This window comes from Parus major, chromosome 18 (genome assembly GCF_001522545.3).
Source record: "Parus major isolate Abel chromosome 18, Parus_major1.1, whole genome shotgun sequence".
Lineage (NCBI taxonomy): Eukaryota > Metazoa > Chordata > Aves > Passeriformes > Paridae > Parus > Parus major.
Genome location: NC_031786.1, coordinates 5,323,625 through 5,347,812, shown reverse-complemented (window position 1 = coordinate 5,347,812; position 24,188 = coordinate 5,323,625). Strand labels below are relative to the sequence as shown.

Below are 24,188 nucleotides of genomic sequence, written 5' to 3'. Positions count from 1 at the left end.
TATCATTGCCTGAAAGCCCCATGATTTTGGAGTTACAATAATTCAGAGGGAAGAGGGTCACATTTTCTATTCCAAGGGAAGTCTTCTTCCTTGGTAGACACCTGTCTTTCAAACCAAGACAACCTTGTAGAGGTTTTCATTAGCACAGTCTTCAATGAGCAAATATATTTTAGAGTTTGTGAGGAAGATATTAATAAATGTGTTTCTTATTTTAAATTTTGGCCTATTTTGTAGGGGATGAGGTGAAACCATCAGCAGTCCAGGCAGCCATACAGTCACTGAGAATGAAGGATTAGTCTTTTCATGAGGATATTATGCCTTCACTTGCAGAGGCGAGCATTCATCATGAAAATGGTTTCAGACTTCTCCCTGCTAAATAATTTCTCCTCTTTCCTTGCCCTGTTCTGGAGAGTAGGAAAAGGAGGTGATGAGGCAGCTAGACACATATAAACATCTTGGGGATATTTGCAGTGCTAATTTAAGGGGAACTGAGCAAACCTTCAACTTCAAACAGCATTTAAAGAACATGACATTTGGAAAAATACCAATCCATACAAATACTCTGCTGTTTGGGCAGAGGTTTCTCTCAAGTCATGAAGAGGAATGCAGAGATGGCTACTGTGGCTGGCTGAGCTCCACAGCAGCTGTGCTGTGCCAGCTCAGACACCCTGTTTTCATAACTTAACTGATTCCTCTGCTGTTTCTCTGAGCTAGCTTTGGTACTTCTGAGCAGATTCCTTTGTGCCTCTTGGCCTGTGAGCCTTGACTGTAGAGCTGAGAAGAATTTTGGCTGTGCCCTTGCTCAGGGTAAGTCCCACAGTCCTTACAGTGTCCTTGCACTGCAGTTTGCAGAGGGTCTCACAAGGCTTTGTGCTGCTTTATCTCCCTGACTGACATTTATAACAACTGCAAGGAAACAGCAGATCATTAATGTGCAAATGCTGCAGGATCTTTGAAAGCAAGAAGGAAAACTCCTTAGGGTGAGAGACTCCTTAAGATTTTTATCCAGGCAATGTTACATTTTTATTAATTTATTAGCTTCATTTTGCTTATGGTAATGAGTCCTCAGTGCTCCCTGAAAGATACTGAAAATTATGCATTTCTGCTGGAGAAAACAACAGCCAAACACTGTTGTGGTGATGTCATCAGTGGCAATCTGCAGGATATACAATTTCTTCCTTTAATACACATCTACCTGTGAAATTCCCTGTTTGTCACTTAACTGCTTAACTCCTGTCTTCACAGACATTGCTTTTAGTAAGTGCCTATGATTAAATATACTGCAAATAATTCACTATAATAGTAACAAACTGTTTTGGGAAGATTTTCCCTATTCCTACACTAACTCCATTATCTCCTGTCCAGGTTCATCCAGCTTTGACAAGGAAGAAATCTCAGTATTTTGTGAAAATTGGCTAGAAGAAAAGAGCAAAGCAACTTTGTGCTGAGGACCAGGCAGGTAGAACTCCATATTACAGAGTAGTATAGAGCTCCTGTCAGCAGCAGTCAACTGTGCAGCCAGCAGGAGCATTGCTTGGAACTTGGAAATAGGCACAGCATCTTCTGCCTTTGTCTTTTAATGAAGGGATCTGTGGAGTAGTGGAGGGAGACAGAGGCTAAAATGAAAGAAGCTAAAATGATGTAGATGGCACCAAACTTTGCATGATAAGAGGAATATTCTGTCCAAAACCAGCATATATCCCCGTGCTTCCAAACAATATTCTTCTGTAAATATACATCTCTAAAAGAAATGTGGTGTAAGCACTTTGAAAAATCTAGATGAAACATCCATCTGGTCATGGATAGCCTGTGGTTTACTTTTACTGAGAAGGTTTCTAATAGACAAGACATAGTGCCAAAGTTTTAAGCCTGGAGTTGAGATTTAGAGGCAAAGATTTCCTGTTGTGGCTGATGAATCCAAGGATCTCCAATATCACTCTCTTTTGTCCATGCCAAATCTGTCTTGGCAGGGAGGTTCTGAGGGCAGAGTTTCTGTCTCCAGCATTCAATAATTCCCTGGGCACCATCAAACCAGGAGGGCTGTTTAACAGTGTTTCTGTGCTTCTAATTGAGCAATACCCAGTAAACAGCCCCATATCTGTCCAGCAGGGAATTACATCCCAATCTATCTTCATGCTACAACAACCACAGCAGCCCTGTGGTTTTTTAGTACCCTACTGAAGGAAGAGATCACAAATTTTTATCTGTACCATTTAAATCACTCAAAAGTTGCTATTAATGCCCATTACATAAATAATATGCTGTACCAAAGCAAACACACAATTTCAGTTATTTGGAAGGGCTGTGACAATACTGTAAGTACATCTGTATGATTAAAAATAATTCACATTTTAATCCTTTTTTTCCCTTTCTTCAAAGGCTTCTTTGCTCAATACATTTGAACCCTGTTTTGGGTAGAGGTCTTCAGCAGTCCCACCTGATACAGGTCTTATAAGATGAAATACACAGATAAGGCTAAATACTTAGTGAAGGCAAAGGATCTTCGAAGGAGCTTCTAATTGTCACCTCAGCACAGCTGTGCTGTGGCATTGCCATAGCCCTGGGAGATGCTGTGATTTAAAGTGAAATCTGTGACGGGTTTCTCTGCACTCTTTGCAGATTGGCAGAAAAAGGGGGACTGCAGAAATGTGAGTGCACAGGTTTAATACCATCAGTAGCAAATTACACTGCTGATATGCTGCCTCCAGCTGCTGGCTGGGACACAGAAGAAAGGATAAAGGAATAAAGGCTAAAGCCATTCCTTTTTCTTTTTAGGAATTCCTTTTTAAACATCTTTGGAGAGAAAAGAGACAATTTGTTCTTATTTACAAGAGAAAATGTTTATTTTCATAATCTTTTTCACATTTTCCAGTTAACATAAACTGCCCAGTGATTTTGGCAGTCAAGTTAAACTTTCTTTTCTTATTTTCCCAGCCTAAAGCTAAAATTTCCATTGTCAGACTGGTAGTTTGGGTCTCTTTATTGTTCAGGGATACAAGCAATGACTTGATAAAAAAGCTGGAGGTAAAAGTGCTCAGTTCTAATTGATTCAGTTGGAAATTACACAACACAGATAAAGAGTTACTGATTCAAACACTTACCTAAGTGACACAGGGCTACCACACCCCAACAGCACCACTATGAGCTCTGAGTCTCTGTCACTTTCTCTACAGGAACAACACATCCCAAATAAAAAAGGGTACATGCAAAAGGATTATTTCATCTTTCCAGTTTTCTTATAAGGCCTATAAACCCCTGTAATACACACTGTCCTTAAAGTAAGAACAGTTTCTTACCCCTAATTTATGTACATTTTCCTCCTCTGCTGCAGAATCATCTACTGGTGGTTTCCCTAAGCCTGCTGGATGACATGCAGGTTAAATGTTCCCACTCCACCACCCTCTAGATCCCAGTAAGAAAAGGAGCTGCTGATCCACAGATTTTATTTTTGATTATTAAATATAATTCATTGATGACAGTTCCCCCCTTAAAGCTCCTTTCTAGCATCTAATCCTAAAATACGTAGTTTAATTCTTCTGTCTATAAGCAAACTGTGCCTCCTTCAGTTTTCTACCATCACAGATTAACACTTCTGGGATGAGAAACAATGAACTTGCACTTCTCTCCAGCATCAAAAGCTACTCAGAACTGGGAATGGCAGCAGTGTCATCTATCTCACAGCAGAACTGACATGTGTCTGTCACACAGCACCCACTCCAGCTGCAAGGCAGATATCCCTGCTGAATATCTGCTCATTTCCTGATTTAACCATTTTGGATGAAAGTGAGGGGAAAAAAAAAGCCTTTTCCCTCACTTCCTTAATGGCTACATCAGCTTTGTCAGGAGCTGAGGCCCTGACAGCTCCCAGCTCCCAGCTGCCACCAGTGATATCTGTGCCTGCTGCTTGCAGAGCTCTTTGGAAAGCTGGATCAGCACCTTGCTGCCACAAACAGCCTCAGCCAAAGTGTGGCACCTGTCCAAATGGGCAGCAGATACCTTACACACATTATTAAGTCCCCATTCATGTCTTAATCCACACTTAGAGAATTCCAGAGCCATTTCAGACACAGGGGATGGCAGCCACTACAGCAATGTAGCTACTTTAAGTGCTGAATGTCACCATCCTAAAAGATGGACTGACCATAACAGGTTAATAACATTTGCCTTCTGAGAAGAAAAAGAAAACTCTGATATACAGAAATTGCAGCTTTTTGCCATTAAACTGCAAACACAAACTTGTAAATGCTGAGGTCAGGATTTACCAGGAGAAGAGGGATGTGGATTCTTATCAATTCTGTTTGGCTTGGAAAGGTTTTTGCCTCATGAACTGGTAGCAGCTGAACAACAACCTGCACCTTCCCCAGATACCCTGACCTTGATAGTAAGATTCAAATTCTGTGTACAAAATGACATGGAACATCCCCATCCATTACAGTGGGCTCTCAGTTAATGACATTTCACTGATAATGTGTAAAAAATATGCACTTTAAATAACATATTATATATTACTATGTTTCAATATGTCATACATTTATTAATGTTTGTAACAAGAAAAAAAAAGAGCAAATAATCATTGTTTTGAGTCCAGGAAATGCATTTTAACAGTGCTAAAATACAAAATTCTATTTCATTTAAAGCATATGATGTGAGGAGACTTGCACACTTTTACTGTAACAAGCAGGATCAGTGTGAGAGAAAAAAATATTCAGCCTTTTTCATACCAGTGACAATAACCCCAAGTACAGAATCATGTACACAGACAAGATATATGTTACTTCTACTTCTGCAAGGCTTGAAATAAATATCTAGGTTTATAAATAGACCTAAGTGCAGGATGAAATAAATCCAAAGAAGATACTATCAATGCAGTGCACAGGGTCTACTAGAAAATAGGAAAGGGGCATTAAGAATAACGTGGGCAAATTTGAAAATTCCTTTGAATATATCAAACTCTAGCTAGAGGCCAGCTGCTGCTCCAATTTTTTTTCCCTGTCTTATCATTAGGGACTGAAAACTGGAAAGCAGCTTATTGAAATAAAGATGAGGAAGGAGAAAGGATGGGCAGGACATTTGGCTGGGATCTGTTAGCCCAACTTCAATAACATCTTTCACCTTCTAATGGATCTGCCGCCCAATGTCCAGAAAAGCAGATGCTGCTGATGTTTCTGATTCCATCCACTGAGTGCATTTCCAGGGACAGCACACCCACCTTTGCAAGGACACCATGGGCTGCACTGAATCACTGCACAACTGCAGATGAGAGACTGTAACACACCATTTGAAAAATCCTCCTGCCAAACTGAGATCATATCCCAAGCTCAACACCAAGGCACAGTGCTGTTTGTGGAGTAAATCACTCTCCAGGTCTAGGACCTCCCAGCAAACTTCCCATGGCAGATAAGGGAGCTTGTTTTATGGCACCACACAAGATTAAATGTCAAGCAGAGTAATTATACTGGAGCAAAAAAATAAAACCCCTCTACGCTATGAAGAAGCTTCAGAAGTATATTCCTGTGCCTGCTCAGGACTCATTCCATGGGTGATCTGTGTCAGGGACAACCAGAAACTGGGAACACACCAAGATCCACCTGAGACCTCACATATTCCAAACTGATGCAATCTCATGGACAACTGGAGCAATAAGCAAAGAGAGAGAGATTTCAGTATAGAGTAAGACGTAGACCCTGAACTTGTTTTTCCCTGTGCACGATCTACTAAAAGCAAAGTCTGCAGGTACATCTGAAAAAAAACTCAGCATTTTTTCCTGTTCTAAATTCCATGATAAGGGTGAATAAACAAGTTCCTTTAACCTGCTGGTTCCACTGCAAGTTCACTCACTAGCACATCCCAGAACATGCAGAACTGTAGAAACATCAGAAATGGTAAACAAATATTTAAGCAGCAATACTACATTTCATTTTTTATTCATTAAAGTTTTTGATGTTTGCATCAGGCTTTTGACTTTCCAAAGCTATCCTACATCAAAAATCATTAAGACCTCTAAAAATTTATCACAAGTCAGTTTACAGAGGACATTGATGTCTTATTGCTATCCATTCCTCCTGGACCATTTCTAACAATTCATTTTTTATATTCCTGCAGTGCTGAAATATGGTTCATACCAGTATCTATCCTTTTAGTAATCACCAAAGCAAAACTTGGCAGTTGTCATATATTGCACTCTTGAGAAAAATGCTAGTAATACTCTGAATTGATTGAACAGCATGGAATCAGAACTAACTGGCAGAGAAACCATTAAACTGATTTCAATCCATAAATCTCTTTTCTCCTACCCTGTTTTAGTTTAGAAGCTGCTGAATGTAGCCATTATCTTGTGATGCATTGAATGAACCAATTATTTATATGGATATTAATTTAAATAATACGTGATTGCATTCATGAATGCCCCATATGAGCAGGCAGATGTGTGGATCTTGGTGAGTAACTTCCATTTATGCATAGTGAGCTGTAGAATAACAGTCCTTGGCCAGCAGACATCAATTCCTTTTATTTCCCCAGAGGTCAACATCAGGTATAATGTCCTTGCTTGCCTTAAAAATAAAGTGCTTTTAAACAGAACTTTACCTGCTTTAGGCAACAATTTCAATCCTAAAATGACTCATAAGACGTAAGGTCACTGATGTGACAAGGTTTAATTACTTGGCAGGGATACACCTGATGTCTAAAGCAAATGCTGCTGCTCAACATGTTTTTAGGAGAAAAAAGAAAAAACAAGTATGTCAAAGAACTGTACTTGAGTCTTAAAGAATTCTAGAAATGGGGCCTTTGAAGTTAAGTCCACAGAGAACAAGGAGACCAAAGACAGATGGGCTACAGAAAGGCAAAGGACAAAATTTGGATGACCAAAGGCAGAGCTCTTGCAGAGGTGAACTGAGGAAGGTATCCCAGCAAAGGACCAGGTCACTAGGAAGTGGGGTGGTTTGTTCATCCACCACAATCACCCATGACAGGCTGGATGATGCTGGATGCTTTGGAGATTGAAACCCAAGGTGCTCCTGCCTTAATTTAAGATATTCTGTTGTGCTGATTGCTTTGGTGCTTAAGGGAAAAAGAGCAGAGAAAGTAAAAGGGTTCTGTTCTTTGTGACATGGAGGAGTGTGATTTGCAAATTAATAAGGGTTGGCATTGTTTGTCAGAAAGGGCTGTTTATCTGAAACGAGCTGCTTCTAAATTCATTAAAATGGATAACCAAGAGACAAAGCTGGGCCTGAGAGAGAAGTGGATGGACCTGTGGAGTTTCCTTAAAAGTAGCATTTCTTCTTCTGCATGTAAACTCATTAAGTATCTTGTGCTGAGATTCTGGATCTTGAAATCCAATTATCTGTATCAATGACACTCAAGACTTCAGGACCTGCAAAGTCACTTTCTCAGGAAACAGAGAATCCCAAATACAGAATATGAGTACAACTCAGAATAACATCTGATGGTGCTTGAATTGTGTGACCTGATACTGCCCTGAAATCCTTGGGCAGCACAAAAAGCAATATACCACTGCTCACTGCAACCTTATTGCCAAAAAATGGATCAAAGAGATATAAATATCTGGCAAATAATACTGCCATCCCTGTTACTCCTGAATGGAATGGGAAGAATTTCCTTCTCAGCCTCAGACCAGAATTAACCATTAAGTCACGTGCTGTGTGACAGGCCACAGATGGGGCTTTTTTTCCCCTTCTAGGCTGCAGGGTAGGAAAACAGTGATGTTGTCCTTCATACCCTCCTGTCACACCATTTCTTATCTTAAGGAGAAAGAAAAATATTGCTTCATTTCCAAGGAGTCTAAAAATTTGTAGGAAAGTATCAATCTGGTTTACTAAAAGGCTTTCACTACTAACACTGAAATAAACTGTCTAAAGGAACTAGAAAGAGATGTGCTTAAATGGAAACCTTAGACAAAAATTCTGTCATGGAACGGAACTTTTCATCTGCCAAGGAGAGAAGGGAGAACTAAACAGGTAACTGGTTTACAGAAATTAAACAATGCTTCCCACTAAAAATAAAGCCCAGGGGAAATGAGTGGCAAGGTGTGGAAGGGGTAAGAGGAAATATTAAGTCAGTGATTGCAGATTGGTCTTGGATTGTCTTCCTGTGGATAAGCCACTTCTGTTCCTCATAAGGTAATTTCCAAAGTGAAGCACACAAAGTAGATATGCTGCTTTCAAAATGAAATAAATATTGTTCAAATTCAGATGAAACCGAACTTCTAAATTAATAGCAAAAAAACCTGTTAAGAACTTGAAGTTACTGTTCCAGGAACAACTGAACTGAGTATTTCCTTCCATCTTGCTGTCTCTTAGAGCTTGAGTCTCCTCCCAGCCCCTTTTCCAAAGGAGGTTTATAATTGTCACTGTGTGCAAGTAGCTGTCTCTGTTGTTCACTGTGCATGTAAGCTAGCTTATTATAACTTTGATTTGAAACCACACCAAATCCCTTTTTTATTTATTCATCATTTTCCTTAGGATCAGTTCCATAAAACCCTTTCATGTACAGCATAATCACAGTTAAGTCTTGTCCAAGAACTTCCCTGGCTGCCACAGCAACTGGTTCAGAGTGCTGAGAGTGGAAGTGCTTCAGCCCATATGAAACACACCTCTATTTTTAACATACAAAAAAAATTACCAAGGAAATGAACACAAATACACTACCTGCCAAATCAAATCCTCAGTGAAGCCTTAACTATGAAGAAAGTTTTATTAAGGCATCAAAATTGCAATTTCTTTTCTCAAAAGATTATTTTGATTTAACCATTTTTGAAACCTCTCTAAGACAAATCCTGTTCTTGTAATGTGATAGGAGGTTATCAGAGGCAGTATTTGTGAGCATGGTAAGAACTTCATCACTGATACAGCATCTCCTGGTTCGTCAGTGCCTCCAAATTTTATCAATAATCAGACATTTGTTTCAGTCTGAGCTGGTAAAAAAACCAAACTGAATCCCTAGAATTGCTGAAGACACTGAATATTCTGAACCTTCTGCATATGACTCACTGACAACTTTCACATTCTTGAATTTCATGTTTTGTCATTCTGTAATTTATACATAACATGAAATGTGTAAGCCTTTATGTACATAGCAGAGTCATTAAAACTCTTGGTGGGTTTTTTGTTTTGTTTGTTTTGTTTTTTTGTATCAAAACTAAAAACCCTCACGCATTTCCATTTAAAAAGCAAAACGTAAATATTACCCTGAAATTCAGGTCAGAGTTGGAAGCATTACTGTCCTCCAGCAATAACAACACCACCATTTCAGCATTTCTGCAATGAAACTCAATGAAAATCAGCCCACATTCCAATGTATGTACACAAGAGCCACCAGAACTTCCATGGGAAGTATGGAGCAAATTCCTAGGATGTCACACTGTTTCCAGTGGACATCTCATTTGTCATGACAAGGGAAGATAAATCATTTTGAAATAACCTTTTGTTGGAGTCTCTGCTTGCTCTGATATTGCAATTCATGGTGCCTTTTCACTTGCATTGATCTGTAACACAGGTTGGGTAAGAGACAACTGCCTGCATGGAACAAGCAATAAATACTTTAAAATACCCTTTTAGGCACCCCAACATAAGAAAAACAACACAAAACCATTATAAATGAACAAATATTGCCAAGACTGCGAAAAGGTTCAAGATATTTTATGTATAAAGTAATTTCAGAATTGAAATATCAATCCTTCAGATGGATAAACAGAATTGATTATATCAGTCATTTGAGGAGTATCTTTAAAACACTCTACATTGTAATTCTGCCTTGGAGCTGACAGATAAAAGTAAATGCTTTAGAAAAATAAAATATAACAAATGTTTTTTTAAATCTACTAACTCCATTAATTTTATACACCAGAACAGGAGAGACCACCTACCTTTCTTCCCCCTGTGTTTAGGCGAAGAGGAGTTAGGAAGGGATCAAAAATCATATGGCTGGTTTCAATATTGACAGGTGACTGTCTTTTCCCAACAGAGCAAAGATTCCAAGCTGAGTTCACCAAACCCCAAAAGGAGGGCACTGTGAAATATAAGAAAGTGCAAGTTTAAGGGAAGTCTGGAAAGACTGGGGCAGTACATGCCAGGCAGATGGCCAGGTAATTAAACTTGTCAGATTGTCTGCACACACACTTTGAAACTGAAAACAGACAAAATCATCTTGCATTTGAAATTTAAAACTTCACACAACAAGACCGAAACATATGGTTTTATGTAATTTTGCATCAGGAAAGGTGGGTTACTTCTTTTCCTCTTAAATATAATCCCGGGTTCAATAATAAAAAGCTCCTTTGCTATTACAGAATATTTACAAAAATAAAATTTAGGTTGAGAGAGCCTGGTTTCTCTTGATTAATTCCCCCGTTGTGTTACTGGTGTTATTTTAAAAAATGAATTAATGAAACTGTAGAGCTATAGAATCAAAGGGGGAAATATTACCTGGGGAATTTGTTGCTTCAATGGTTTCTAGTATTACTTAAAAAAACTCCAACATTCTGGTCAGAAATATTCCTGGAACTGGTAAAAAACAAGTCTTTAGCAAGTTTTTAAATAAATAAAAAACCTAGACAATGTCCAATAAAACAGCAAACCAAACATGTCAGCCCATTATCTTCAAGTTGATAGCAAAACTATTTATGATGCAACTGGGATTGACCCAGAAAAGCTGCACTGGAGAAGAGCTGCTAGGAGGGGTTATTTTATAATGTTATTCCTGCTTCTGACAGGAAACCCTGCATTCTGTGCCATGCCTGTCACAACAGCCTGGAACTCGAGGAGAGGGAGCTGCAGAGTTGTGGCATTGCCCAGCAAAGGTCACAGCTGTCATCAGATATGTGAGTGTGAGCTGAAATCTTTGATTCCTCTCTAAACACCCCAAATTAAAGCTCCAGGACCTCTCCAGTCCTGTTGCTATTTCCATTCACACAAAGAGAAAAGTTCCCCACTGATCAGAGTGATTTGGCCTGTGCTTCAGCCCAAAATTAATTGACTGACTTAGGACTGCACACCTAAGCTGACTAGAGGATGGGAATATTAAGCAATATTAATGTCTGATTACATTTAATTAAAGTAATTAGTGCTGCTTCTTAGATGCCCAAAGTGATCTAAAAGTATTCAGAACTGTAATAGAAAAAAATCTAGGAAGGTTCATGTAGGAAGTCAAGGCTTAAATTAAATACAGTTACTGTATTAACTGTTTAGTCTGAAGAAATCAGATGTAAGAAAACATTTAAAATTATTCATTATTTTTTATTCCAACTTAACTAGCAGACAAGGTTCTACTTGGGCTTAAGTCATTAATGAAACAATATCTCCTTTCCCACACTTATTCTGTATTTCCATAAAAATTACTCATGTGTGAAATATGCTGTTTTTTTGTGTGTGGACCTCTGAAGCATTTTAATCAGTTCCTGTACTGTACAGCAGCTACTGTGACTCTCTAGTTTGCATGCAGGCCTAATATCAGCTCAAAATATCACTTAACAAGGTGCTCCAGCTCCTGGTTATTGTACCCAAAGCCTGAATATATTGTGTCATCTCTGCTTCCTCTATAAATCCCCCCAAACTTGCATTTCTTGGGAGCTGAGTTGTTGCAAACATATTACACAGACATCAGATCATAAGTTTGTGTCTGATCAATGCCTTCAACCTTCTCCTAACAGAAAATTCAGAGTTTATATCCTCTGCCTGCTGGCACACTACGGACAACAGATTTTTGTGTGTGTGTGTGTTATATGGTGAGGTGGATTATTTATATTTTATACCTGTGCAGGAATCTCTGACATCTTTATTTAGTTTGTATCTTACTGCAGCTGCTCTCTTTCCAATTTACTGGGAACAATTTATATTGAGATAGATGAAGATGCTTGAGCATCAGCATGCCACAAAAGGATGATGAATTCTCATGGCTTTTACCAAACTTATGCATAACAGCAGTGAAATAAAAGCAGCTAGAACAGTAAAGCAAGGATTGAGAGCTATTCTGATAATGAATACCACGGATTTGCTGAAATAAATAGGAGCCTCCCCTCTCCAGAGGAAAGCAAAGAAGGAATGGTGTCCCAGAAGGATCTTCTTCCATAGGGACAGCAAATTTGCAGACAAGCAGAATGGTATTGCCTGCAGGGAACAGTTTGCATTTGTGCTGAGAGAAGCCAACAGTTTTCCAGGATAGGAATAGGGGTGTAGTGTGTAGGACATCTGAACTGCCTGACTGTAATAAAAAGTCATGCTGGACTCAAAGGTCTGGGTCCTGGAAGGGCTGTGGACAGGTATCCAGTGTGAAATGACTGAGTCTGAGCAAGGCAAGGACCCTGCTTTAGCAGCAACTATAGAAGTAGCATTTTTTTCATCCAAAAACGTGTAGATTTGGTGCTTGGGGCCATGGTTCAGTTGTGGACCTGCAGTATTGGTTTAAGGGTTGGACTCTATGACCTCAGAGGTCTTTTCCAACCTTAGTGATTTGATGATTGCATAATAGGTATTCCACTACACTCAATTCAGATCTCTGCAGGAATGAAAAACCTTGTGTAGTTGATTTTTGTGTAACAAAGTGAAGAACTAGATAGAAATTAAGAACCTTATTTAAATGGCCACCAAAACACCAAAACACCAAAAGGTGTTCTGGGTGGTCCTGAACCTTTCTTTAAACAGGAGAAAGAAGCCAGGAAACTTCAAATACAGGAAATAAATAGGGTGGCTGTAAGTAAGGGAGCATTTCCAAAAAATGCTGTCCAAATAAGAAAAATGGAAAAGGTAATAAACTCTGGCAAGACATGACAGAAGAAGATATTAAAGAACAATTCTCTGAAGTCTTAGAAGCCACCAATAACTTCTTTAAGAGGATAAGAAGCAAGAACACTGGCTGAGTGTGTAGGACCAGCTGGTGATCAAGTTTGAAGAGCAGCACAGGCAGCATTATGTGGCAGTAAAGCTGTGGGAGTTCTTTTCCTTACTGCTCACAAAAAGGTGCCAAGGGATGTTCCTACATGGAGCTTCTTTATGGGGAATGAATCTGAGAAACTGCCCCAGAATCAAGCATCAGAAAAGTGACTTTTAGTATAAACTAAATAGATAAAATGAACAAATTCATTCAGGTCAGTCAGAACTCTGGGATGAATACCACAGTGATGTGAAATGCCAAAATCCTTGCTTAAAATCTGCACCAGGCTTGGCGAGACAAAAAGTGGCAAATGTGATCCAATTTTTATGGTGTTTATTTTTATAGATGCTTGTTTTTCCCAAGGTATCTGCTACTGATCCCTGTCAATGACACGTACAGGCAAGACAGTCAGGTTGTTTCTGTTTTACTGCATCAAGCCTGTAAACTCCTCTTTGAGGTTTGCTCAACTTGCAAGAGCACAGATTCTCTGAATTTAAGTTTCTCCAGAGTTCATGAATTTAAATGAAAGGTGTCAACTTATTCATGCAGCACAACTTTGTTTGTATTTTTAAGTTTTAGCACTGGCCCTGGCAATGGCATAAAACACCAACAGATTGTTATTTGTGCAGCAGTTATTCTTGCCCTGTGTAATTACTGGTCCCTCAGATAAAATCTCAGCTACTTTATTGAGTCTGGGAATTGGAACCACAGAGAGAATCAGTAATCTATGTACATCAATAAAGCAGTCCATTAATTATTTCCACCTACTCAGCTTGAAGAAAATTATCATATTAATGCCTCTGTATAACCACATGACCTGCTCTGCCTCTACATAAAAGCCAAAGGTAAAGTCATAAAGGCTTTGAGAGATAAATCAGGGATACCAAAGAAATGACAGTATAGAATGGCATTCATCTCAGTAATTGGTCACAGAAATCTCTAGACTGCAGTAATATTAGACAGTATCACAATAGCTTCAAATTTGAGAACTGAAAGTATTCTGATTCCTTTTTGAGCAGCAAAGCATTGACAGCTGAAATATATCCTACAGAGTAAGACAGCATTGCCATTATTCAAGAAATAGTAAAAAAATTAAGAATATTCATCAATAAACCTTGAAACATATAAAAAATAAAAATTTTGAAATCTCCAGCAGCATCATATTGCCTACTGCTAATTCCATACTCATAATTCCATACTGGTCTGTTCAAATGTCATCTTCCCTCTGTATGAAGGATTCTTAATGACAAGAAAAGTTCAACCACTGCACTCGTTAAATGAGAGATAACAGAAAACAGGAAGTGGAAAATGAGGATTTAAGATTCTGGAAAGACTTTGTCTTTTAAAAAGCGGCAATTTTCTGCTATGCCTTTAATAAAGACATCATGCAATACCCTCTCCAATTTACCTTTCAAATTATAGCTACTTACTTATGCCTAATTAAACATTTTCTTAAATTAAGAGTATTACCTGGGAAAAAAGTATTTAGCAATCAAAATTAGTGACCTGTGGCCCTGCAAAGCTTTTGCTTATTTTTATCTACACATTTGGGATAAAAGTGTAGAACACAGGACCACTCCTTTCATTACAGTGATTAAACTAGACTAATTCATTTCTATAAATTATGCTAATCTTGGGGTAAAGAGTAGTTATACAACAGTATGTAATTACATTTTTCTCTGCCACCCTGTGGTGAGTTCACACATACTAAAGCTATACAATCAAACACTTATGGTTCTGAAAAATATAAGTCAGCTGCTTATAAAGGTGTTTACAGATGCTTTTTATATTGAATTATTTTCTTTTCATTATTCATATGGCAGGAGTAGGAAGCAGTACCTATAGGGAGAGGTCCAAAACTAAGCAGGTACCAATCTTCTAGGATCAGGGTTACTGAAGTTCTGAAAAGAGAATGTGTTTCTCTCTCATTCTAGTCGAAAAGATACTACAGTTTTGGGGGAAATGGGTTATTCCAAGTAATGTGAGTGAAGGTGAAAGAATTAGCACAACTAGGAAAAAAAAAAAAAAATTAAAACAGATTAAGGAAAAGTTTCCTTTAAAGGTTAAAAAGCAACTGAGATGTTTAGTGGAGGTGGCACAGATTGCTCATTAAAGGGTCAGTCTTGGGAAGGGAAACCCTTCTTGGCAAATGAAGAAATTAAGAATCCTTAAAAATGAGAAAGGGGATGTGAGGAAGGCAGCATCCTGTCCCTCTTTTCCATCCCCAGTCCCTGTGGGCTGAGTCTGTGCCCTGCCTGCCTCTGAGTGGGACATTGGGCTCCCTTCCTCTGCCTGCCAGTGCCCAGGCTGTGGGTATGACTAATGAGCTGCCATCAATTACTGCCACTCAGCTGGTAATTCCTAACCAGATCTGGTCAGTCCCTCAGCCATCAATCACTGACAGGGTCCAACAGATTTCCCTTGAACCAAGCACATCTGAGAACGTTTGCCTGGCACTCACTGGGGGATGGAGAAGGGGGAGAGTTTGGCCTGGGGTTGAAGCATAGACTGAAAGCAAAAAAGATGAAATGCAAAAAAAAATCTGTGATGGTAGTTCTAGACTTGAAATGGGACTCTGCATTAAAATGCAGGAAACCCAGATTTTGAGCGATTCTGTGATCTCTAATCTTTCCTCTTCATGTTCCTCATCTTTGGGTTTTTTTGTGGCTCATGCTGTAGAACTGGGGATGATGGCTGTGCTGTTAAAATGAGTGACTGTTCTAAGACAGGATGAGTGAGATGTAAGACTTTAAAGAAGATCTGGAGCAAAGGTGAAGAAAGCCTCAAACAGATGAAATTGAATGGAAAAAGTTGTTCAGAGAAAAGCAATTTGGAACGTATTGTTTTAAGGGAAAAGACTGCTTATCCAGCAGATACCTTGAGCTCTATTCTGTAGATTCAGCTTTATATTAATGTCTTTGGGATACTATCGATCCTTCTGCTGAAAAATATAAATTAAAGTAGGAACATAAAAAAATAACAAAAGACAGTATACTTATCCTATCAAAAGTGCTTTTTCTGGGTATCCCAGTGCCCCACAGTATACTGTTACTAAAATAAATGTAACTCTCAGGTATTAAGTTGGATTTTAACTATTTATTGCCAAATTCAGTGCATGCCTGCTGATGCATCCTTTATTAGGATGAGTTTACTGAGCATGTCACTCTGGAACTGCAGAGCATTAGGGGATTCTGGAGAAGGCAGGTGTGAGGATCAGATGTAAGGAGCACTCAGGAGGGATTAACCAGTCTCATTCTTGTGGATGCTAAATGCAAAAATTAAGCAGGGAACAGAGCCTGTGTGAAACTAAGTCACACAGGCTTCTCATTCTGGCCTGAGAAAGCAGAAGAAAGAATCCAAACAGTCCTTGGTGATGGACAAAAATCTCGGCAGGTGTTGTTTAGATCCTTGTTGTTTACTTGTAAGAAACAGTCAAGGGGTTGTGTTCCACTTGACCAATGATAGTGATGTGTAAGTTTAATGACCAATGAGAGTTTTACCTCTCAGACCTTCTTGAACCTGTCTATAAATGAAGATCAGGAATAATAAACTTTGTTCTCTTGGACAATGCAGCTGAGGGAGTTAGTGTCGTGCTTCTCGCCATTCCTGATATAGTGTGACACATTCTCCAAGGCATTTTTTGTGTGTGATAGCAACTCCTCGAGAATTACTTGTAGGTCTGCACTATTTTGGCTTACCACAAGACTCCTGCAGTTAATGAAAGCCAGGGAGGCAGAAATGTCCAGTCTCTGCTGACTTTTAAAGACTTGTGAGAAGCCAGCACAGAGTTCAGCACTGAGTGCTGCAGTTTTTATCTGTAATGACAGTTCAAGACAGGAACAGTGATGTTCTCTGCTCTGGGGTTTTCTGGAGCAATCAGGTTTTTCTGACCCCATCCCATAGGGCTCTGGCTCTGCCTGGGGATGCTGCTTCTGCAGTGAGATTACTGAAACTCTGTAACTTTGATTATTCTTGGAAGGGCCAGAAGTGAGCACAGCTGACTTGGCGCACTTACTCACAGGCTGGAAAAAAATGTCTGGGCAATCCTGATCTCTTAGAAGTCTGACCTGGTGCTGCCAAGCCACAACTCTAAATGGAGCCATTACTGCAAAATATTTTGGAATGGAAAGAAACCCTGGCTTCCCCTAAGCGGTCACATCAAACTATCCAGTAATTGCTGGGCAGTGATTGATCTTTCACTGAATGATCCATTTTCCTTTGCGTGGTGAAGACTCTGAAAGTCTGATATTTCTTCTGGGGCAGAATCCAGTCCCTGCTTCCCTGACAACCTGTTGTACACACAGCATGAGGCACCCAGCCCCTGAGGACAGGCTGCTGATCACAGCAGCCAGCTTAATCCTTATCTAGGAAAACTTCCACCTTCATGGAGAATCCAGATCTCTTGTATTGAGAGGAAAGAAACTGCACTGCTGCAAAGCTATTTGTAAATCAGGTGGGTCTGTCCATGGCCCTCTTGGCTCTTCTAGAAATGCAAGGCAAATACTACATGCTTACTCATGTTTTACGTGCTACTTCAGTAAGTTTTCTCCTATTAATCCTTTATGAACTTGCCAACATTAGAAAATCCTCTACCATTGGATTAATTGCCATTTGTGATGCTCAAGTATACTGCTGGTTTTTTATTGACAAAGTCACATTTCAAACCTTTAGGTCCCTTAATGCCTTCAGTTTTGAATTGTGCTATGAATCTGAACTTCCAAACAAACTTGTTGATCTTGCTGAGGCTACTTTTGGACAGAGATATAGCAAATGCTTAGTTCTGCTGTCAGTGAGGAAACATTCTGAAAATATATTTGTTTTCATAAGGCTGTGAAGATTCTAAAATACTCACCTAAATGGGTATTAAATTATAGTAGCAAGTGTGTTTTCATTTACTTTGAAATTTCTGTCTTGGCACACAAGGAACACAAAGGAACGTTCTGTAGGTCTCCCACTGGACAGGAGAAATGGGAAGGTTCTCAAGCTGGTTTTGTCTGAAAACAAACCAACTAAACCCTTCCAAAATCCTTCCAACCCCAAAAAGCTAGAATGGGGGCAGAGAAGGAAGCAAATAAATACTCTAGGTGTTGTTTGGGAGTGGAGAAAGGGAGGAAAGGTCTGGATGTGATGGGACAGTGCAGGCAGAGAAGTGTGAGGTGAGGAGGGCATGACTGACCCACTGCCATTCCACACCCTTTTGAAAAATTATCATGTACAAATTTCAGCAGCAATATTCAGACTGCAGAGCTGAAATTCATGCTGAACTTAGAACAGATGACAGATTTTGATCTGTACTCTCACATCTTTTTTCTTTCTAAATTTAAAACTCATTCTGCAAAAACCAGGTAAAATTGTACATGTCTCTCTCTACCTTTAGTTCTATTACAAGGACTAGATCTTGAGTGCCAACAAATTGTACTAGGTAAGATCAGGACATGAATGATCTTTTATTTTTCATGCTTGAATTTAAGAAAAGAACTTGTCAAGTTCTCTTATTAAATAATAAGTGCTGAGTTAAACCATGCCAAGGTATTGCCATAACTATTCCACCAAAAATTTGCTAGGAGAGGGCAGATCACGTGCTCTTAAAGAATCTGTGTGTTGTGCCAGGGCTCTGAAATGGGCAGGACATGCTTTGTGTTTCCCCTGAGTGCAGGGTCTGCAGTCTCCTTGGAAATAGCCCATGGGGTGAATGTGGAGACACTTTCTGTGTCACCAGAAAGTGACACAAAGGAGCCAGAGCAGGACAATGGTGGGGGCTGTGCCCTAAAGCAGGGCTGAGCATCAGGGCAGAGAGCAGACCCCCAGGACAGACTCAGGGGATAGAACACAGCTCAGGGAGGCTGTACATGTGAGCCAAAAGGCCAGAACAGCACAACTCACAGCAAGTCACAAGATCAGCTCTGCTCTGAGTGTAGCAGCAGGGATGGATGTGGGGAATGGGAAAGGGGCAGATGCTCCCTCTTTGATGTAAGAGTGAGTTTGGGACTGTGCTGCTTTGTTGCCCTCAGTGCATGAAAACACCCTGACCCAGGAGTAACTGAGCTGTGGATGTCAGGTCTGTGCTCAAGGTTAGCTCAAACAGCACTGCAAGCAGAACCCTCTATTATTTCCAACTCCACAAACTGACTGAAAAGCTGTTTAGCACAGCAATGATCTTTCCAGAGCCCTCCTGATCCAGCTGTTTCCCTAACCTGTGGGTGTCTGCACACATGACATCCCAAAAAATGCTGCTCATCTGACCAGTGCTGGCAGGGGGCCTCACTTTGTAAGGCAATAACCATGTGACATTTTCCTTCTGTGGCTTGTAAGGACTTAGCTTGTGAAAAGTGTGAGTAGCCAGCACACTTTTTATATGAGAAATACAGCAGTGCATGAGCACTTTCTGAGTTGCAAGGTAACTGCTCCACCTTGAAGACCATCTCAGTAGCATCCTCCAGCAGTGCAATGGGACACACTGGTCAGAGAAGCAATGTCAGGATGCAGAATCCTAAAATCTCTTGGAGGCACAAAGAGAAGAATCTGCTCCCCAGTGTGTCACAGAGGGCTTGTAGCTCTGGAACACTCCCAAAAGCCCATTCCTGCCAGAGACTGTAACAGCTCAGATGGAATAAGCATCAATTGCTTCCAAGGGAGATGTGTAAAAGATAATGGATGTTGCCTTTTTGGCAGCCAAGATTCAATATAAGATAGTGCCTTGGAGGTTTTATTACTTGTGACCTTCACCCAGAACTGAATACATTTTATTTTGTAGATACAAAATTTGATGGTCTTTCTAGCAGCAGAAAATTATACCTGCCTCATGAAAAGAGGTTTAGGAAGAAAAGTGTTAAATGGTTACATCAAGATTGATTAGAAAATTTATAACTATCCACATGGAAAAGACTGCAAAGGTGTCAAGAATTACCTTATGGACCCAAGCTTCTAAATCAACTCTGAAATTTATTATGAATATCAAATATTACAGGTAATAAAAAAAAAAATGCCTTGAAGCAAAATCTGTAGCTTCATAACCACTGAAAATATAAATTCCAGTTGACCTCTGTGTCACAGGCTAATGATTTTAGAAATCAATGCACAGAATAATCCTGAAAACAGAGCTAACTAAACTAGTTCATGGTAATTCCTTAGACTTTGGAACTACCAACTCTTAACTCTTTCTACATAATTTTTATTAAGAAAAAAATTATCCTGACATAATGTGGTAGTTTGGCATTTAGGGAAAGAAGTGGGAACCACCCACAGAAGTGATCTGAGAGAATGCTGTGAGTTTCTTCTGTGCTTAAGATCTATAGCTGGCCAGTTCTGAGAACTGGCAGCATTTTGCACCACTGAAAAGTATGTCTGCCTCTGTAAATACCACTTTTTAAAAACCCAATTGGGAACTCCTCTCTCTTTCTTTCTGGCCTTGAAAGGTAGCAGAGGCCTGGTGTGGCCGGCCCCGCTGCCCCGCGGCCTGTGCGGCCTGAGGGGGAGGCTGGGCCGGGCCCCAGGGGATGGACACTGAGGGGAACAGACCAGAAACTGAGGCCTTAATTAAAAATAATCCTTGCTAAATCTAATTCAAATAAATAGATGGGCGTCGTTAAAATCAAAGGTTGATAAAAGGCTTAGCTAAAATCAGATGTTAATCATTGGCTAATAATGAATTATTATTATAATTCATTATAATATACAACTTTATACTTGTTCAGCTGGGCTTATAATGAGAGACAAAGAAGCTGGTAAGGAACTTCAAAAACGTAAGACAATTGCAAATCAGGAACTCACTGAAGACATGAAACTGGGGACCCAGCCAAGGGTCCATTTGTCACTTTGCATTGAAGAGGCAGAAAGGTCAGGATGAAGAAGAGATATATTCCTTCCTCCCTTTTGTGACCCCTCCTCACAATAAGACCACCAACCCATTTCAAGGAACAAACTACACATGCTTAATTGCTTTTTTCCTAATTTGCATAAGAAGCAGAGAATGGGTGGCAACTGGGGTATGAATGTGCATTTGTATCCAATATTTCTGTAAATAAAAAGCCTGTATTCACCTGTATTCAGGGTCGTGTGTATTAAGGGGAGACCCAGCACTGGCCCAGAGCTGTTAATAAACATATATTAACATATGAACCCCAAAATGCTTAAAGAGTCTTTGTCCATCTCAGTTGGATATTGATACTAGATCATATCCATATTTTGGTAAATCAATATATTTCTAGTAGAAGTAATATCCAGAAGGCTTAACAAGTACAGATTAGCTATATTTAGTGTTCTTACTTCTGTTTAAACTTCTAACACAAAGCTACTAAAGTCAGTAATCATAAATCCCATTAAAATTTCCATATACAAATTCATTAGATGTGTTTACTATTAAGAGGTTTTTTCAGTATGACCTAGCAAAGAAAAGTGAACATTAGTCTTGCAAACAAAATTGTATTTTTCTGGTTTATTTAGCCAAGTTTCAGCACTGCCCCAGGCAGAGAGGAAACGGAATGAATTTTTGAGATTTTTGGGACAAAGAGAACTTTTTTCCTTTAAAAGAAGCTTTCCATCTTGATCTGTGACAATACATAAAATAACTTTTTGATCTGAGCTTTAAGAAAGGTGTTTTAAAAGTTCCTATCCTGCTTTTCAAACAGCTGTAGAAATGTTGCTGAACTGGAGTGGTACACATGGCAATAGAATCTCTCTTGTCCTGAAGTCATCTTACCAGAAGAGCAGCAGGAGTTTAGCAACATGTAGGGACTAAACTTGCTCCACCCTGCTTTTCTCCTTTAACAAAAAAGAATGAACATGTTATGAGGAAAATGGAATGTGCTTATTTCAGAATAGTAGAAAGTTGAATGTGAATCACAAAACCTTAGCAAAACAAATACTCTCATGGCAGGTATTAGCTGCACTATTTTCCTTAAGTCTCGACTGTACTACCCAAAGTTTCCTTGGCAATTTAACTTTTGTGCAAGAGGAACAGGGCAAAGTCTGTGTCACTCAGGCAGGCAATTGTCATTGGAGGCTTCACCTCCATCAATAATGATGCCTTTTCTTTGTTCTGCACTATTTGCTGTTGTCAGCTGAAGTAACAGCTATATCTATAATGCTGTCGAAGGAAACCAGCAGAGCAGTAGAATGACATTTCCTGGACTATTTACAACAAGCCTGTTACAAGAAGAGTATCAATTTACTTTCTGTAGCATTAACTGTGGCAAATTTAATACAAAAAATGGTCTTTATACATAATTTCTTGGGATTTAGACCAGTTATTTGCTCATCAGTCTTATGATGTGAAATAACACCTTTTGCTGTATTTGTGTGCATGTTATTTCAGAAACTTTACAAAGCCTGGTGTTCTTGTTACACCACTGATTTGCTATGACTGTGATTTTTAGTAACAATCACTCCTTTGAAACCTTTAGCATCACCACATCATAAGTTCAAAAATATTAACAGCTTTAGAAGGAAACAATACCATTTTAGTGTTTACAGTTAAGTGCTTTCCTGAACAAGGGATACATACTGAATACACCACACTTGCCAAAAGATACTAAATAAGCTATCCACATCTAATTTCAAATTTATGCCTGATATCTCTTACAATCCCTGAAATTCACCCTTTAACTTCCACACATTTCATGCATGTTCTTGTTCTGCAGTGTGGCATATAATAACATTAAAGTGGGATAAACAGAGGGGATAATTTCAGGGCTTGGAGGAAAAATCTCTGGTTTTGTTCACACAATTGACTTGGCCCATTTTCACTTTGTCTTCCTTCAAAAAATACACTCCCAATCTGCTAGAAATAAAACCCCATAAACTGTAACCTCTGGGAAATTTCTTCTCTGATAACATCTGAAGCTGCTTCTGCTGGTGGAAGGATTTTTGCGATGCATTTCAAATCAAACGTTCTTATGAGATGTTGTCTGGATAGAGCAGTTCAGATGGACTGACTAATGCTCCTAACCCCAGCACTCCTCAGAGACCTGCCTGAGCATCTCCACAGATGCCAGTGATTAGGAAGCCTCCAGTTCTAGGAATTTCTTTGAAAAAGTAGAAAGCACAGTTTTTGCAGCCTAGCGAGGTTTCTTTAAAGGTCTCTTTTTCCCTGAGGTAACGCTTCTTATAACTCCTTAAAAGTCTGAAAACACTTTATAACTCATTAAGCAGATGAGCCTCATTTTCTGCACTCAAAACAGATCAACTTCCAAGGCAACCACTGCTCTCCTCAGGCTGAGGCTGCATTAGGTTCACAATCAAAGCAGGTGTTAACAGTATTAAAAACCCTCCATATTTTGATGGACTCAGTCTTCCCCTGGGAATTATTCCTGATGTGGATGTTAGAGGTAGCTTTTATGTGACTGATCCACTTCTATCCACCTGCTCAGGAGTTGTACTTTCTGGTAAAATGATGATTGGTTCTTCTCCAAGCAGGAGAAGGGGCTTCTCCTCAAATCTTTTACAGGAAGTTTTGTTCACCCTCAGGTAGAATCGCTGCATGGTAAATCCTAGACCTTGGGATCCCTGAAAACCTACTTGGGTTTGTCCACAAACCATGTGGACATCCAATTAATAAGAAAATCACCTAATGAGGACACTCAAACTTAGGAGAAGATAATTGTCATGACCCACCAGATCCCTGTCACAAAGTGCTTTTAGGCAACAGTTAATATTTAGGATGATTACTGCAACTTGCTAGCATGAATACCAAACCCCCCTTAATTTGAGATATGCAGCACATTCTTATTTGGTTTGTTTTTAAACTAAGTATTCTGTATAAACTTCTTTTTGTAGTCTGACATGCAACAAAATTTAATTGCAGCAAACCATCTATTAGATGAGTTTGGGTGCATTACCTTGATGTCAGATGATGTCAGACTGTGTCGTTCTATTAGCTCTTGTATTTACATAAACATCTTTTTCCTAACTCAGCTGTATGAAGCAGTATCTGACAGATGACAAATGGGTCACAATAACTCACAAGTTAAAAATCCCTCACAATATAGAAGTGTGGACACTCAGAAATACATTTAGCTTCTTAATCCACACACACATCCTCATATTTTATCATGAATGAGGTTTAATTTAACACATAAAAAGTTCTGAATTTATCAGAGGTTTTCTAATTTTTCCTTATTTTTTCTAGTTCTTGTTATCCTTTGCACATAAGCATTTCTAAATTGTATAGAAATTTTATAAAATTTTGCATTAGAAAACATATTCCTGAAGTTGGCAGTGCTTGTTCTGGCCACTGACTGTACAGGACCATGTGGCAGTGGGCACAATAAATAGGTTTAACATTAAGTAAACTTCATTCTTAAGTA

At 39.3% G+C, this 24,188-nt stretch overlaps 1 protein-coding gene across 1 annotated transcript in view; it reads right to left on the bottom strand.

The window, feature by feature from the left end:
- CA10 (carbonic anhydrase 10) overlaps positions 1-24,188 on the bottom strand; it is a 168,978-nt gene that overhangs the window by 91,668 nt on the left and 53,122 nt on the right. Inside the window, exon 3 of the mRNA XM_015645856.3 lies at positions 9,884-10,026. Within this exon, the coding sequence (XP_015501342.1) occupies positions 9,884-10,026 (143 nt within the window). The remainder of the gene's footprint in view (positions 1-9,883; positions 10,027-24,188) is intronic.